General features: G+C 38.9%; 1 protein-coding gene across 2 annotated transcripts in view; it reads right to left on the bottom strand.

The window, feature by feature from the left end:
• The window catches only part of abtb2b (ankyrin repeat and BTB (POZ) domain containing 2b), a 195546-nt gene extending 179720 nt beyond the window's left edge, over positions 1-15826 (bottom strand). The window contains exon 1 of one of the 2 annotated variants that reach the window (XM_028796047.2): positions 14317-15826. In XM_028796047.2, the coding sequence (XP_028651880.1) occupies positions 14317-15199 (883 nt within the window). In that variant the 5' untranslated portion in view covers positions 15200-15826. The remainder of the gene's footprint in view (positions 1-14316) is intronic. The other variant, XM_028796048.2, reaches the window with a different exon arrangement.
• Between the last annotated feature and the right edge of the window lie 2949 nt (positions 15827-18775).

The raw sequence follows: 18775 nt of genomic DNA, 5'->3' as shown, positions 1-18775 counted from the left end.
TAAGTACACGGTCAATCCTAGCACCGAGAAACGATGAAGTCAAATGAATTAACGCGAAAATTGTCGATCGGTTACACGGTAAATTAGTTAAATGCGTATCAATAGACTATGCTGAAACAGTTAGTGGTGATTGTGCGGAAGATGAAAACATCAACTTGCAACATCCTGTAGAATATCTACAACCATTAACACCGTCCAATCTTACATCCTTCTTTAAACAGTAATTCAGCCGGTGGATCGTAATATTATTGCGTAATTTATGTCTGAGTGATGGGCTATGCAATATGACAAGATTATTTGTATTCAAAATTGGTCAAACAATTCTGACATGTAAAATTTTAACAGGTGACAAGAAAGGTAATGTAGTACATCTGACCTGTCATTGTTTACACATGTCTTAAACAACTTATCATACACTGATAATTTCTGTATGATCTATATCTATTATTTATTATTTAATTTATTATATTACATATCTTACACATCAATATTGCTGCTACTTCTTTGTCTTGTCTTTGCACAAGGTCTTGTCTTATTTGTGTTTTAATTTTACATTTAAATTTTAATTCTATTTTTAATTTATTATTTGCAAATCATATTGTTACACTGTGGACACTGAGCTTCACAATTTCGTCTATCTGTATACTTGTATATGGCTGAGATGACAATAAAGTTCACTTTGACTTTGACATCTTCCGCGGATAACATTAGACACCAAAGGAGATCTTGACATGCCTTTTGTATTAAAATGTTTACAGTTTCCTGTTAGAATAGCTTGTTAATGACAATTAACAAATCACAGGGACAAACATTCGAAAAAGTCGGTTTAATTATTAGAGAGAAATAAGATTCCCCACTTCCCCCAGAAGTGGCTAGTGTGTAGCGCCCGTACGGGTGTTGGCGAGCAAAGCGAGCAGGTCCTGGCTGTTAAAACTGCCATCTTGCCTCAGTACAGGCAGTTCTGTTTTGGACTCTAATGTAGGCACATCGTGCTACCATAACAAATGACTTTTGCAGCCGAGAAAATAATATACGGGTGGCTGTCCCAACTCTTTATGATGTCTCTGACTCATTCTTGTGACTAGATAGATAGATAGATAGATAGATAGATAGATAGATAGATAGATAGATAGATAGATAGATAGATAGATAGATAGATAGATAGATAGATAGATAGATAGATAGATAGATAGATAGATAGATAGATAGATAGATAGATAGATAGATAGATAGATAGATAACACCTCTTTCTACTAACCATGGCATCCAAGAAGAGTGTGGAAGCAAAGAAGTCTAAGAGGAAGGTTGTAGTATCAACAATGGAGAAAAAAGAACTTATCGCAAAGCATGAAAGTACAGTAAATGTAATTTTCATTTCATTATAAAGTATTTACATATTTTATTTATTGTTTTCATATTTTAATTTATTATTTAGGGAATTTAATTGTTATTTTTACCTTAAATTATGTGTATTTGTGGTTTAAGTTTATCAAAATGGGTATTGCTTAGAGTCTAGAAACAGATTAATAGACTTTCCATTATTTCTAATGGGGTAAATTGATTCCCTCCTCAAATGAATTAAGTTCAAACTACGAGGCACCACTGTACTCAAAATTTCAAATGCCCACAGAAGGAAGTATAAAAAAGGCAACTTTAGCAATGTCAAACTAATATAATTTATGTAGATTGTTGGCTGAAATCTTGAAAGGCACTGTGTAAAAACAATGAGAAGATACAATCATCATAATGAAGGTGCAGTGTCTCCTGTTAGAATTTAGATTTGACGCCCACAACGTTATGCAAGTCATATTTATCGATGAAGGGTCAATATTTGAATTTCATTACCGAATACTGGTAGGTGATTGTTTTCTTTACAGTAGTGGTTGATAGATAAACTTCAAGTTAACTGAAAAAAAAGACTGAATAAACAAATTTTATGAATTTAGTATGAACACTGTGGCCACCAGGGGGCACCCTGGAGCCCCAAACACCAGACACAACTCAACCAATCACAAGTTTAGGTACAATAAAAGGTAGCTTCATATACAATGATTTCTTTACCGGGTTCAATCAGTCCAGCGCAATATTAATGCACAATTGATCACCTTCTATCTTCTTTGACCACCAGTCCTTCACACTTGTTGTCCACTCCCTCCTGACTCCCTCAGGTAGAGAAGGTAGCTTCTATTTTACCGGACTTGGGAGTACCACCATTGCCACAGCACTACACTGTGAATTTCCCCTTGGGATTAATAAAGTATCTATCTATCGACACATTGGAAGTAGTGTTCCCCTGCAGTGCACCCTGGCTACACCCAAGTACCCTGACAGGGCTGCCAATTGGGACTATAGCTCCCAACAAACCATGCGGGTGAACAAATGGAAGGGATGCTGCCACCCTGTGTACAGAGAAAATATATGGCCCTGGGAAGCTGCCCCCCTTTATCCTTCCATTATGGATTCCCAGCCGACAACCAATCCAGCCAGGATGCGTGTCCATCCACATCTTTCCCGGAATGGAATCCCATCCAGGAAAGGAATTGCCATCCATCTCCAATGGGATGCCAGTCCCTCTGTTATGGCATTCGCAATACTTACCGACATCTTCCAAGGTTATTAGTTGCATTCTAAGTTCGCCAAACGTGAGTAAGACAATGACATTGTGTTGTGTCATAAAGAATTGTAAATTTCTTAGTACATGCTATTTCAATACATTGATGAAGATTGCATCATAAAATATTACAAGTAAACTTAAACCCATAAATGAAAAATTCAGCTAATCTGAGATATTACATCAGCCATGACCCTGTGGAAATGTTTGTTAACTAAAACTACACCATTGCGCATTCATCACATCTTAACAAAGCTGGCATAAGCATGCACAGGGCATGAAGCATAAAGATAGTTAAAATAAATATAGATATGCCAGCCATACATGACAAATGGTAATGTCTGGGTTTATATTTTGGAAAAAAGCAATGATTCATGCCTGAGTTAGACTGGGCAAATCTGTAGATCAGCTTAGGTGGAGACGCCTTATTTTGATAGAATCAGTTTCCGACCATTAGAAGAAGCATTCCATCCTTTTAAATAGGCTGCACTGTTTATTTTGAATCTTAAAAATGTCTGACAGATTATTAGCAAGCATGTCTCTGGAGATGTAACTGACTACTGCTATTGCACAGCTAGGACTACCAATAAGGACTGCTGCCAAGACCCTGCGGCAACTCTAACAATTGAGCCAGGATTATCCATAATGTTTCAAACTGAAAACTGTTTTTAAGCTTTCCTAAATATTCTAAAGTGTGATTATACAAATGAGCATTTTTCTGCACAAAATTGAGTTTGAAAAATCTCACTTGTTTTGAAAGTTTTCACACCTAAAGCCAACAAATAATCAAATCCAACGTCAGCTGCTCAAGCCAGCTGCTACTCTGCTCTTTAGCACTTTAACCAAATGCTCAACAGTTCCAGCCTTTAACTCACCATTTATATTCCATTCATTCACTTCCCTTATCCACTTTGCCTGGTAAAATATGCAGTGCTTACAACCTGAGCAGAACATCTACTGTATTCCTCGGCAACAGTCTCTAGCTTCGCCAGGGGAATAAAATCACTCTCGGCCCATCTGAGAGATCTAATCCTTCCAGTGTGTCCTGGGTATGCCCCGGGCTCTCCTCCTTGTGGTCCACACCCTGCCGATATCTGGCACAAAGGGCACTCTCAGTAGATAGCCAAACCTCACTAACTGGCTCCTCTTGATCTGGAGCAGCTCTGCGTCAAAGTCTTCTAGTACTGCTGCCACTGTGACAAAGAATGAGCAAAATAACCTTACAGAAGGAGCCGGCTTTCATTCACAAACGCAACACCACTGCAACATCAAGGTGGTAACTCTGCATCAAAATGTGTAGCAATTTTGAGAAAGTCAAACATAATTATGAAAAACAATATGGGTCAGCTGACATGAGGAGAGACTTGTAAGCGGATTTCAGCAATGGGATTGGGAGAATCGTGCATTTTATTTAAATGTCCCACAGAGTTTAAATTAATACGGAAGGAATATGATGCTGCTCTTTCAAGACAAGGCTACCATTACTGCCAGAGTGTGATGATGTGACCAATCAGAGATCTTCAAGTAGTAGCAATCTTAACTTTTAGTTTCCTGACATTGGGCAAAGCACCTCATAGCTGGCAAGGGCAGATGGAAAAAAGAAAAAACGCACTACAATATGTACGTCTCCTATGAAAACACAGAGTCTTAGTGTTTGTCAATTATTTGGGTTTACAGTGGCACACGTTAAATCTGAGCAGGATTCAAACTAATTTTTTTTTTGTTCGTGGATCCGAAATCCGTACTAACCCCTACTTTCTCTGCTGTTTTTTCCAACTGATCAAAGCCCTGTGCAATCCCTACATTGATGGATTGAAGGCCGGAGGTCCACGTGACCATCTTCATCTAATTCTTCTACATGAAGCCTGAAAACCATGAGGACTGATTGCAATCATTAATGTTAGGGGGTCTGGGTGGTCTCATGGCCTTGGAACCCCTGCAGATTTTGTTTTTTTTTTTCCCCTCTAGCCGTCTGGAGTTTTTTTTTTTCTGACCTTACTTTATTCTTTGTTAATTAGTACAGTGGAACCTCGGGTCATGAACGTCTCAGAACATGTGGAAATCGGGTTACAACCAAAATGTTCACCAAACTTTTGCATCTGTTCACAACCACACACTCGGGTGACGAACAAGTCAGTTTCCCTTCCAGGTTGTGCGCGCCGATTTCCGCACGTGTTCAGTCTCTCCCTGTACATTGTTCTCGGTCAGACGTGCGTGCATTCGCTGTGAACTCTTTGTGCTCTATTTCGTGTGCTTTTGCATTAATTTTGCAATTAACCATGGCCTCTAAGCAAGTGAAGAGTGGTAGTGTTGGCGAGAAGAAAGGTTCGAAGAAGATAGAAATCGAATTAAAGAAAGAAATTATTGAAAAGTATGAGCATGGCGTTCGTGTTACTGATCTTGCCACTGAGTACAAGATGTCAAAATCTACGATTTTGACTATTCTAAAGCAGAAAGAGGCCATTAAAGCAGCTGATGTTGCAAAAGGAGTTACAGTGTTAACCAAGCAGAGGCCTCAAGTGCTGGAAGAGGTGGAAAAAACTGTTGCTAGTGTGGTTGAACGAGAAGCAACTTGCAGGGGAGAGCGTAAGTGAGGCGATGTTACGCAAGAAAGCCAGGAAGATTCATGGCGATTTGCTGCAAAACTGTCCTTCTACGAGTGGCTAGTTCTTCCTCCTCACTTCCTTCATGCCAGAACTCGACTCATGCAAGGTTAGTTTTCTTGGTTGTTTATGGTTAGTTTTTGAATAAATTAAGGATTTTTCAAATTTTCATTTTTTTCCCTGTGCTTAAAAAAAAGTGTTTACAGCGAGCGGTTCGTAAGGCTGTAGCATGAACTCTTGCAATGTTAGTTTTCTCTGTTCAAGGTTTTCTCAGTGTTAGTAAACTAAATGTAAAAACATTGAATATTACACTGTGCATTCTATGGTATAATTAACTATTTTTGTGCTTACAAATCTTTAAAAAAAAATGTATTTACATACAGTTTGTACGGTCTGGAACGGATTAATTGTAATTACATACAATCCTATGGGGGAAATCAGTTCGGTTCCACTGTATTGCCTATTTTTATATTTTTTCTTTTTTCCTTTCTTCATCCTGTAAAGTACTTTGAGCTCCATCATTTGTATGAAAATGTGCCGTACAAATAAATGTTGTTGTTGTTCTTACACATAGCCAGTACACAGTTCAGGATTTTACAGTACACACTGGTAACATGAGCTGCTAGATGTGTCATTTTCATTCCAAAACAAAACTTCAACACTAGCAAAACAACATTCACGTTGCTCAGCTCATAATGCTGCTTTGAAACCGGAGCATAAGCCACAATGGTCTAATGATACTACATCTATTGCAATGGTGGCAGTGGAATCATCGGGTAGAAGCATCCTGTCATCCAATTGGCCGGCTCAGCATTGACTCAGCTGTGGAATGACCAGTAAGGGTGAGGCGGCTATTTGGTCACAGCCCATCGAGTCTGGCTTGTCTACTCCTTCTCTTCAATATGGTCACAGTTCTACAATCAGCTGATGGACAGATGCTGTTGTTTTCATTTATGTTAATTAGATTCTTCTTTGTTTTTGATATTTTTGAAGAAATCTGTACCCTCATTTTTGATAGTTCTGTATTTAGTGAGTGGTGTCCTCAATTCTTGTATTTTTGCCGCAAGATTTGTCGCAGTTCTTCAGCCTGCACTTGATGAGCAGCGCTGTGTGTTAAACTGTAGTTTGCACTGTTGCGTTGTATTCCTGAGGATGGCTCTGTGAAGGGGATTACTTGTGCTATGTTTTGTGTGTTGTATTTACTCCATTTTGTTTGACACCCATTGCACACCCCAACCTGCCTGGAAAGGGGGTGTCTCTCTGAACTGTCTTTCCTATGATTTTTTCCATTTTTTTTCCCCTACAAGGTTTTGTTGTTTTGGGGGGGTGAGAGTTGTGCTCTTCTTAGGGAGTCAAGGATGGGATGCTGTTAAAAAGCAGGGCCTGTTAAAGCATTCTTTGTGTGATTTTGGGCTATGCACGAAATAAATTGTTGGTTGTGATGATGGTGGCAGCTTTATCTCAGACACCCATGCCATTATTAGGGCACTAAAAACAGCACACTTCCTTGCTAAAATGAATTAACAAACATGACATTTGTTCAATTTTTTTCAATTTTTGAAGATAATGGGGTGTTCATCAATGTTACAACTAAAACATAATAAAATCAGAGAACACTCAAGACATATTTCAGTAATACAGAAGCGCCAAAGAATCAGAACACAACTGCAAGTACACTGATGGGTAAATTCTTCTTCTTCTTTCAGGTACTCCCGTTAGGGTTTGCCACAGTGGATCATCTTCTTTCATATCTTCCTGTCCTCGTCATCTTGTTCTGTCACACCCATCACCTTCATGTCCTCTCTCACCACATCCATAAATCGTCTCTTAGGCCTTCCTCTTTTCCTCTTCCCTGGCAGCTCTATCCTTAGCATCCTTCTCCCAATATACCCAGCATATCTCCTCTGCTCATGTCCAAAGCAACGCAATCTTGCCTCTCTGACTTTGTCTCCCAAACGTCCCACCTGAGCTGACCCTCTAATGTCCTCGTTTCTGATCCTGTCCTTCCACGTCACACCCAATGCAAATCTTAGCATTTTTAACTCTGCCACCTCCAGCTGTGTCTCTTGCCAGCCTTTTCTTTTACACTAATTCTAGATTAGTCCTCAGACATTCAAAGGACTGATCAATTATATGAGATACCTTGAAAATAAGTCAAGTGGATTTATTGTCCTGCCATCCATACACCATATTACAGCATACAGTGGCACAAATTATGATTCCCCAGGACTGCAGTGCAAAATATACATCAACAGAGAACAAGTGCAAGACAGGGAAAGAGCTATGCTATACTACATTATGATAGATAGATAGATAGATAGATAGATAGATAGATAGATAGATAGATAGATAGATAGATAGATAGATAGATAGATAGATAGATAGATAGATAGATAGATAGATAGATAGATAGATTATTAATCCCAAGGGGATATTCACTAAATTTGATTGACAGATAATTAAAATAATAGTAATAATTTCAGATAGTAATAAATAAATAAATAGTAACAGTAAATCCAATAATAAAAAATAACAGTAGTGACAAGTGTTACAAAAGTACTGCATATAAATTCACTACTAAAGACAGATGTGAGCAGCACAGAGTTCAGAGTCCGGATTGCCAAGGGGTAGAAGCTGCTGAAGTACTTGGCAGAACTGCTTCATGTGGTACAGTACCTTCTGTCAGATGGAAGTTTGAAAAAGAGACCATGGCAGAGGTGGGAGTGGACCTTCACAACACTGTTATCTTTGCAGATACAATGCTCTACAAAAATGCCTTTAATAAAGGGTGGAGTGGACCCAACCATCTTTTCTGCAGTTTACAGTCACAGACGCTGCAGTTCCCAAACCAGACAGTGATGCAGCTGCTCAGAACACTCTGGATGGTACAACCACTGTTTTTACAGAATTTCTGAAACAGATGGGAAAATGACTTATTATCAAATGCTATTTTTGAATAAAGTGTTAATAATGAGCTAATGTTGTGTGAATACACTGTACAAATGGAAATAGTCAGTCAGTCATTTTCCAACCCGCTATATCCTAACTACAGGGTCATGGGGGTCTGCTAGAGCCAATCCCAGGCAGCACAGGGCAGAAGGCAGGAACAAATCCCAGGCAGGGTGCCAACCCACCGCAGGGCCCACACACACACACACACACACACACGCAGACACACACACACACGCACACATTAGGGACAATTTAAGATTGCCACTGCATTTAACCTGCATGTCTTTGAACAGTGGGGGGAAACCGGAGGAAATCCACACGGACACGGGGAGAACATGCAAACTCCATGCTGGGAGGACCCGGGAAGCGAACCCAGGTCTCCTTACTGGAGGCAGCAGCGGAGTGGTGGCTCTGAGGCTAGGGATCTGCACTGGTAATCGGAAGGTTGCCGGTTCGAATCCCATAAATGCCAATAGGGACTCTGCTCTGTTGGGCCCTTCAGCAAGGTCCTTAACCTGCAATTGCTGAGCGCTTTCAGTAGTGAGAAAAGCGCTATATAAATGCAAAGTATTATTATTATTATTACCACTGTGCCACTGTGCTGCCCAATGGAAATAGTACTGCGTAAAAAAAGTATCTGCTAAATAAATAAATGTAAATTTAGAAAGAGAAAAATGCAGACACCTGACAAGAAAGTGACTTGTTGACAACCTTGATGGAAAAGTCCTGTGCCAAAAGCAGATGTAAGGAGGTGTGAATGAGATATGTATACGAAACTATCCTATACAATCACAGTGTTTAGTGGTTCACGAGGCACTGATATTATGAGTGAATAAATAATTTGATAATTCTAATCATGTACTATTTATGTTTCTTTTACTGAATAGAAAATGACAATCAATAAATGTAGTACTATATATGTGTGCATGTTATGTAAGATGAGCTTTCCCTTTGCAACAGCATGGTTGAATAAAAAAATCAAAATTCACCTCCACATGACACTAATAAATCATCTTCAAGTGCCACTTGCCTTGCCAAATGAAATTTAGAGATTTTAGAGTTATACATCCATGGGTTCCTTCAATTGAAACATAAGCTCTGCAGATCAGACTGCAAATGAAAACAGAAAAGGCTGTTCTTTCTTTTTGGACAGAATGTTGTTTCATTAATTCAGTACAACACAATGCAGTTTATTTTAAGTATAGCGCTCTTCGCTGGGTTATTAATGGCAATAGAATCCATCCAGTCAAAAACATGAATAGGCTGTTCCTGCTAGTAATGTGCAAACACGCAGATGGGGGCCAAAAAAAATCCTGCAAGGCTGCAGAATTATGGAAATACTCAAATTAGCACCAGGTGAAGCAAACCACAGCTCATATACTGTACATTCAGCTTTCTTTAATTTCCTTGAATAAGATTTTGTAATGCGTCTGAATTGAACTCAACTAGCGAAATGTCTTCAGCCCGTCCTACAGAAGTTAAAGTGACCAAAGCGGTTCTCCCAGGATTATAAAAGTTTAAGTAAGTACAACAAAACTTTCTGAGTTCCCCATTATAAAATTCCAATGAAACAAGCAGCAAAACCATAGAAAAAATGTTATTGGATCCAAACATATGTTAAAGATTTCCAGATGTCTCCTAGACTTATAAAGGTACCATTTTGCATTAGACAGAATGACTTCCAACTTTTCAGACCAATTTAGCTGAAGGTCACTGGAAAGACCATAAAAGATTTATTAGGATATTCTGAATGTCACAGCATTCTTCAAGGCAAATGAATAATAATAAAATATTGTCTACTCTAACAAGCATCTTCAATTAAGTGAAGAGAATGAAAATGCACTTGACGTGAAAAACCACTCCTGAAAACTGGCCACAACTTTGGAATAACAAAATACTGTTTGATAATTTTGAATAATAAAAAACTGTTTAATGCAAACACAATCTTACAATTGCAGCAATGTCAAAGCAATAAATTAAAACTTTTATTTGTTTAACATATGATTACAAGCTTCTGATACCTGTATTAGTAGATTCAAAACAAAATGTACACCATATGTTCTTTTACCAAATACATATGGATTAAAGCTTTGGTTCCCTTCAATCACAAGGAAGAATATGGGTGTCTGGATTGATAACACCCACATAAAATGTTTCCTTTTTAATTAAAGAGATATGTGAAAATAAAACAAGAACACCATACAGTTTGGAGTCATATTGTTTCATTATGACCAAGGGTAGAATTTACAAGCCATACGTTTTTGGCCTGCTTTATTAGAATCACCTGCCCTTCCCACATCAGCCACTGCTCAGTCACTTATTCCATGAAACATGTGCACATCTATAAGGAAGGTATCAACAGACTCTGTGTGTGTGTGTGTGTGTGTGTGTGTGTGTGTGTGTGTGTGTGTGTGTGTGTGTGTGTGTGTGTGTGTGCAATTAAGCAGAAAACTTTCAAGACTAGGCCAGCCATAAATTTAACAATAGTAACATTTAATAAAAACTTCAGTATACAATATATAACATAACCACAGCATCTTATCTTAAATAGTAGCTGCACATTGCCCAATAAATACATAAAGCAATTTGAAGGTGCTGAATTGTCCTTTTTTCTCATAGTATATCAATCTTAAAATTTAAAAATAAATTTGTCTGGATACAGGGGTTAGGAAATCTGGAGAAGAAAGGAAAGACTACAATTGTGAATGATCTAAACAACAGCAAAGTCAAATAAACAATTGACATATTGAGTGATCTTTGATTTCAATGATTTGTAACATGCTACTGATGGTAATAATAGAAAGAGATAGCTACCTGGATGTGTGTGGTCATTTGAGTATACTGGCACCTATGATGTACTCTGCATCTGTAAATTATACACACACACACACACACACACACACACATACATAAATACATACATACACACACACACACTAGGGCTGCCACAAATGATTATTTTGTAAATGGTTAATTGAGGGCAGCACGGTGGCGCAGTGGTAGCGCTGCTGCCTCGCAGTAAGGAGACCTGGGTTCGCTTCCCGGGTCCTCCCTGCGTGGAGTTTGCATGTTCTACCCAAATAAACGAACCACACGCTGTGGCGCAACATTAAGAGGCTTCGCTTCTGATGCCGACGTCCGAGGTTCGATCCCCGAGAGAGGGTGCAGTAACTGTGTACGCCTGATGAGCCCACAATTAGGGCGAAACACATGTCGTGTACTCTTTGCATTATTTGACAGTAAAACTATTCAACATTGGTTTCGAACTTCTTCCACTTATGGATGATGGAGGCCACTGTGCTCATTGGGACCTTCAAAGCAGCAGAATTTTTTCTGTAACCTTCCCCAGATTTGTACCTCGAGACAATCCTGTCTCGGAGATCTACAGACAATTCCTTTGACTTCATGCTTGGTTTGTGCTCTGACATGAACTGTGGGACCTTATATAGACAGGTGTGTGCCTTTCCAAATCATGTCCAATCAACTGAATTTACCACCGGTGGACTCCAATGAAGCTGCAGAAACATCTCAAGGATGATCAGGGGAAACAGGAGGCACCTGAGCTCAATTTTAAGCTTCATGACAAAGGCTGTGAATACTTATGTACATGTGCTTTCTCAATTTTTTTATTTTTAATAAATTTGCACAAACCTCAAGTAAACTTTTTTCATGTTGTCATTATGGGGTGTTGTGTGCAGAATTCTGAGGAAAAAAATGAATTTAATCCATTTTGGAATAAGGCTGTAACATAACAAAATGTGGAAAAAGTGATGAAGCGCTGTGAATACTTTCCGGATGCACGATAGATAGATAGATAGATAGATAGATAGATAGATAGATAGATAGATAGATAGATAGATAGATAGATAGATAGATAGATAGATAGATAGATAATAGTATTATCTATCTATCTATCTATCTATCTATCTATGATTAAGCAGATTTAAAAACTGATGAATTACTAATATGTTTACACTATGTATTACAGTTCAGGAGCATATAATAATAGTATTAAAAATGCATGCCTTGTGATACTATATATTCACTCCATCCATTTCCTGAACCTGCTTTCTTCATATCAGAATTTCAGAAATCTGGAGATAATGGGGCAGCTTCAGACCCTGGGCTGTAACACTCTAGGAGTGACCCTAGTTTACAAGAGAATACAATAGCCAACCCTCACACCTGACATGCCCACAGTTGTGCTAATTAACCTAAAACATGTGTCTTTTGGATGCAAGAGGAAACCAGGCCATCTGGGGAAAGCCCTTGTGGACACAAGGAAAACATTAAAACTTGACACACACAGACTGGCACTCAATTCACTGAAGCTCTGAAGCAGCAGCATTACCACTGTGCAAATAATGACATCCAAAATGTAGTACTTCTAATTTAAAAAAAAACAAACTTGCAAATGTGAAAAAGTAATAATTAAAGAAGTTAATGATTCACTTCAAGCTATAAACAATTGAGTAGCATGGCACATATGACACAAGAAGAACCCTGGCACCAGTTCAAGAGCTTTGTTTTGCGAGTGAATAAGAATTTTTTTATTATTTTTTTTTCTCACATTGCCCTGCCTGATGACTAAACAAAAAACTAAAATCAACACAAAGAAGCAATACATATTTTTTGCTGACACAAGTACAATGTTCCTAAACAGGATGATTATTCCTGTGTAACCCTTTTTCGTGAAGTCTACAATATTCTTCAACACGATCTCTCCGTTGATCTCAGGTTACTTATGGGTTAGTTTGCTGAAGATACAGACCACACTTTGTAGCTCCTGTGTGAAAACTTGAAGTTACCCCAAACATCTGTGTCTCAGTCAAACAAACAAAATCAAGTTTCCACAGGGCCAACGAGATGTGAGACTCATTTGGTCAAGGGTAGGATTTACAGAAATTAAAAAAAATAAAATAAAAAAGTGACCAACACTGAATCAATACATGCCAATGGCTGAAATACTGAAACATTTTTAACCAGTAAACACCGGTGTCTATTTCTGGGTAAATTATAAGAGCTAAGCTTTCAAGCAAAATGACACCGTTTATCGCCAAACTAAAAAGACCACAACATACAAGCTTTCGGGGCAACTCAGGCCCCTTCTTGACATCTTGCCTGAAGAAGGGGCCTGCATATTAGTAATCTTTCTGGTTAGCCAATAAAAGATGTCATTTTGCTTGACGTCTCACTACATTAATAATGGCTAACATGGTACAACACCCGAGTACTAAGAGCTAAGCTGAAAAACTAAAAATCAAATTCCCTATAAAATACTGTAGATCATCACTAACAGAGAAGTTTACTAAGAAACTTGATGGACAGTATATTACAGCAAAATATGCCTGTGTAAATTATAAGACTTTAATTTTTAAGAAAGATCCAAACTGAAATCCTCTTTAAAGATGACCATTTCTAACATGGATATTTTCTCACCTCTATAAAAATCCCATTTCACCTCTAGATTTTCAAAACATTAATATTTTATTAAATCTCAACTGTTGTTGGCTTTTCATTATGAGGCCATCCACAGAAAGATAGGAAAAACAAAGAAGGCACCTGAAGAGGTTACTCAGTAAATTCAAATTCCCTAATCTGGTAACGCGTATACCAGATACAAGACACTTCTATCTAGAAACAGAGCAAACAGCAAATTTAAAATCAGTGTATCCAGACATTACTGAAGCCTCCTGAGAGTCTAAAGAATTCAAAGGTAAAGCCGGTATTGTCATGGTGAGTGGGATACTAAAGCCATCTGTTTTTTTTCTAACACATATGTTTGTATTATGGCTTTAGGAGCAAATAGCTACTAAGGACTTCTGAGTTTACAAACACCAAAAACAAAATATTCTGTAATAAGTCATAAATAAGGTGGTTGGCACTTTTAGACATCCATTGTTTATCAACCCATCCACAAATTATTAAAAGTTTATACAGTGTATAGTGTTTTGGTACTGGTAACCAAGTATAAAGGTAAAATTAAACTAAATAAAAGTATGCCACCCAAACTCGCACAATAAGACACAATTGGGATCTAGACAAGCAAACTGGAGGCTTGAAAGTCTGTTAATGTGCAACATTATACAAAACAAAATGCCACTCACTATGCCACCTCCATTGCATGCAAAATTTCAAGTTGGTTCTTACCATTGGCATTCTTCCCACAGATGAGGTGCTCATATGTTTGTAGAACCCCCCAAAGTTCTGCGTCGTTGTTGATGACCACCTCCAATGCCTCTGCTGTGATTCCATTACCCCCACCACCACCACTCCAGTCAGGATTTTCTTGCTGTGCTCCACGAACACGTGCTCCAATCTCCTCCACCAGCCCCTCCATGCACGCTGTCAGGCAGATAGCTGCATACTCATGGATACGTACTGAAATGCGGGTGTCCACCATCCAGCGAAAAAAACGTCCAACTGAAAATCTTAGCCCACAGAGTTCCGATTTGCCCTTGCGCAACCACTCTCCGGCGCTCATGCTGTAAAGGGATATGGCCTTCACTGTAGCGGAGATACAGTTTTCGGACAAGGCCCAGCTCAGCACCAGGCGGATGGCACTTTGCACCTCGAAACGAGTGCATCTGGAATGCATGACACTGAGTCTCTGTGCCTCTCTGGAGATGCGGATGAGGGCTCTCCGTAAGAGTATTGACAACCTGCGGACAGCATCTTGAGAAAACACAGGCCCTTTTCCAGTTCCTTTGCACAGGACTCTGCCCACCTCTTCATCGTTCCACGGAAACTCCTCTAACTCTGGAAGCTTTGAGCACTTAGAAAAGATGTCTTCTGGATCTTCTGGCAAGACTGTGTTGACAGTATCCCAGCTATTGTTTCTGCTATTCATTGAGCCAGAATAATACCACCAGTTACCACGATGGCTAGCACTCATAAAGGCCTGGGAATTAGATTTAGATGATGACAGACTCAGAGACTTGCAAGAATCACCTGCTCCATACCCAGAGTCCAGGGTCAGATCTTCCAAAGTCTTCATGGTGGAGCTGTAAGTCCCTGTCATGGTTCTCAGCATCACAAGATCTTCTCTACAGCTGAAACTGGTAATTGTTGCCAAGTGGGGTTCAGGAGATGAGATTATTCAGGAAAGCATAAGTAATATTAACATTATTCAAAACAAAGTTGTTCTGCCATCGTTTACTGGATATACACAGCAGAACAAAAGCTAGGAAAGGTTCTTCTGAACTTTAAAAAGCATAAACTGTATCCCGTGTTAACAATGTCACTCTTCTTCTTAAAGGCTACCTAACGCATTCCCAGTTTCTGGCTTGGAAGTGGGTCTATGTTGCATTTCATTTGCTCCCCAACTGCATTCCCACAACCCTTGCTTTTCAAAAAGCTTAGGAGTTTGGAAATCCAAAAATGCCTCTGTAATTACTTCCACACGGCCACAAAAAAAAAAAACTATCTGAAAGTAATTAATAAAGCCACTGCTTCCTGCTCTCAAGGATCCATAGTGTGTTAGTTTGGCTTCTTCTTCTTTTTTTTTTTCTTTGCGGAGGAGATGAAGAAAAACGCTGAGTTTGTCGAGAAGAGGAGCTTCGAGAAGCGCAACCCCGTTCATGCAGCCCTCCAACCACTGCCGCCCAGCATGAGTGAGCCGCGCGTTCACCGCGAGCTGACTACTACAAAGTCGGGAGCGTGCAGGGCACCAATCACAGGCGAGCACCGAAAACTGCTAGCCAATCAGGAGTGAGAAGGCCGGCGGCTTTAAACAAGCATGCTTCCGCTGTTGTGGTCCTGCTACCTGAAGCCCATTGATCAAGTTGGGTGTCCGGTTGAAGAGGGCTTAAAAAAGGGTACAGTATTTGACTAAAAATAGAAAAGCGGATGTATTTAGAAAAGCAGACAACAATAGGAAAAGGCGATGAGTTTAAAGTAAGAGAAGCGGATATGTCCAGTGGTTCCCACGAAGCGTCACAGTGCCGTAGTAGTGAAGCTCGCGGGTGGGGGACACGAACGGCAGATTTATTTCTGGTAAACTAGTTAAGTACGGGGCACTTAGAAATCTTTCCGTAGTTAGAAGTGGCTGATTTTGTTTTTTTCAAGTGCCGATGACCTCCTACATTCAAAACGGAGTTTTACTTCTAATAGTGCGTCAAGCGCTTTATGCCTCTCTTTAGTACATCTGGGCACGGAGTACGTGTTTAGTCAAATTCCTTCCAAACACTGGCTTCATTCTTTTTTTATTCCCAGTATCGTCGAAACTGTACCTCTACAGTCCATGGATCAGTGTGTATGTTAAGATTGGATTTGATTAATAATAATAATAATAATAATACATTTTATTTGAAGCGCCTTTCAAAAAAACTCAAGGTCACTGTACAATCAGGTTAAAAAATAAACATTCAATAACTAGACAATTTAAAATCCAAATAAAACATCAGATAAAACAGCAATAACAGTTACAATGAATAAGCAATTTTGAACAGATAAGTTTTAAGATTAGCCTGAAATTGGTGAAGGGTAGTCATATTCTTAAGATAAGCAGGTAATGAGTTCCATAAGGAAGGTGCCGATCTGCTAAATGCGCGATATCTCATCGTAACAAGACGTACTGGTGGATTATTTAAGTTAATGGAAAAAGAGGATCTGAGCATACGAGAGGGTTTAGTGACTTGTAGGAGCTGTGAGAGATATGTGGGGGCAAGATTATGAATGGCCTTATATGTAAGGACTAAAATTTTGTAGTTGACCCTAAACTTTATTGGCAGCCAATGAAGCTGCTGAATAACGGGTGTAATGTGATCAGAATAGGGTGTGTTAGTAATTATACGAGCAGCCGAATTTTGAACAAGTTGAAGTTTATGTAGTAACTTTTGAGGCAGACCAAAGAGAAGTGAATTGCAATAGTCCAGGCGGGAGGTGACCAAACTGTTGACTAAAATGGCAGTAGAGTGATTTGACAAAAATGGACGCAAGCGATTAATGTTTCGCAGGTGAAAGTAAGCTGCTCGAGTAACAGAACTGATGTGAGACTGGAAAGATAACGTGCTGTCCAGAATTACACCAAGGCTTTTTATCTGATCAGTACAGGTAACAGAAGTATTGTCTATTACTACTGAGATCTTTGATGCCTTCGCTATTGCAGATTTCGTGCCCATAAGAAGCACCTCAGTTTTATTAGAGTTCAACTGCAAGAAGTTGGAAGATAACCAAGACTTGATCTCAGCAAGGCAATCAGTAAGTGAGGATGGTGGAAGCGATGCAGATGGTGAAGTGGAAATATATAACTGGGTGTCATCTGCATAACAATGAAAGTTTATCTTCCATTTACGAAAAATGACACCCAAAGGAAGCAGATAAATGATAAACAGCAAGGGGCCAAGGACAGAACCCTGAGGAACCCCAGATACTACAGGAGTGGGAGTGGAGGTACATGTATCCAGCTGAATGAATTGAGTTCTGTCTGTAAGATATGACTTAAACCAAGTTAACGGAATGTGAGAAATACCTAGTGCAGATAGCCTTTTTAGCAGGGTGAAATGATTAGATAAACTTTATGAATCCCAAAGGGAAATTCAGCAGAAACAAATAAAAGGATACAGACTCACAGGATACGGTAATGCAGCCAATCAATAAGTAAAAGTATATTATGCAGAAAAATCAAAATGAACTTAAATTGTACATCGGGAGGAAGTACTGAGTTGAATGACAGCAGCAGGGAGACGTTTCTTAGCACACCGTATTGGAATGAGCCTGTGGCTAAAAGTGCTCCAATACAGAGCGCCCCCTGGAGGGGATTTTTCATGATGACATTCAATTTTGCCGTCATCCTCATTTCAGGGCTCGCCCTGTGATGGAACTTGCTTTCCTGGTAATTTTCTTCAGGCATTGCAAATCTTCTAAGTTCAAGTTAAAATAATGATGCCATCACTCTTAATATTTTTTAATGGCACTTTATGGTTCTTCACTGGGTTGTGTGGTTCCCTGTAGCACCGTTGTTTGACCAAGTAGCTTTTCATTCTGGGAAGGATTCTTTATGTATGAAGATGGATTGTTTGTGCTTTCAAAAACTTTGTCATATGTAGGAAAAAAAAAACGAAATCTTTCATGTTTGTTGGGCAACCTAGTAAAACACTAACAAATTAAAAACTAGACTGTTGTAACAAGAGTGCTTTTAAAATCAGGAACTCATTAAGATTTCACAAATCTGTTAATATCTGTTCCTGGTTATTTACTGTATGGAGCTAGTTACAGATCTAAATAAATAAAAGGTTCTTTCTGGAAGGTCTTTCAGGAACCAGAAATGGTTCCCCTGGGGCATCGCTCTGAAGAACCAGTCTGGCACCTTTATTTTTAGAGTGATATGTACATTTCCTGGACCATCTTTGCTATGGGATGAAAAAATACTATAACAAATGTTTTAGATGAAAAAAAAATAGTGCAATAGTTCCCAATGAGTTTGGCAACGTCTGCTAAAATTATCAAAGTGGATTAGCTCTTCCTTTATATTTAAAAGTATTTTGATTACAGTGTAATTAATAATTGCTAGTATAAACTAAAATTTTTAAGTTGGCTACACATGAAGTGTTCAAAAGTACTTTTGTTCTCAATATGTAAAGGCATCATCCATCCATCCATTTCTAAA

The sequence above is a fragment of the Erpetoichthys calabaricus genome, chromosome 2 (genome assembly GCF_900747795.2).
Source record: "Erpetoichthys calabaricus chromosome 2, fErpCal1.3, whole genome shotgun sequence".
NCBI classification, from domain to species: domain Eukaryota; kingdom Metazoa; phylum Chordata; class Cladistia; order Polypteriformes; family Polypteridae; genus Erpetoichthys; species Erpetoichthys calabaricus.
This window is presented reverse-complemented; position numbering and strand designations above follow the sequence as displayed.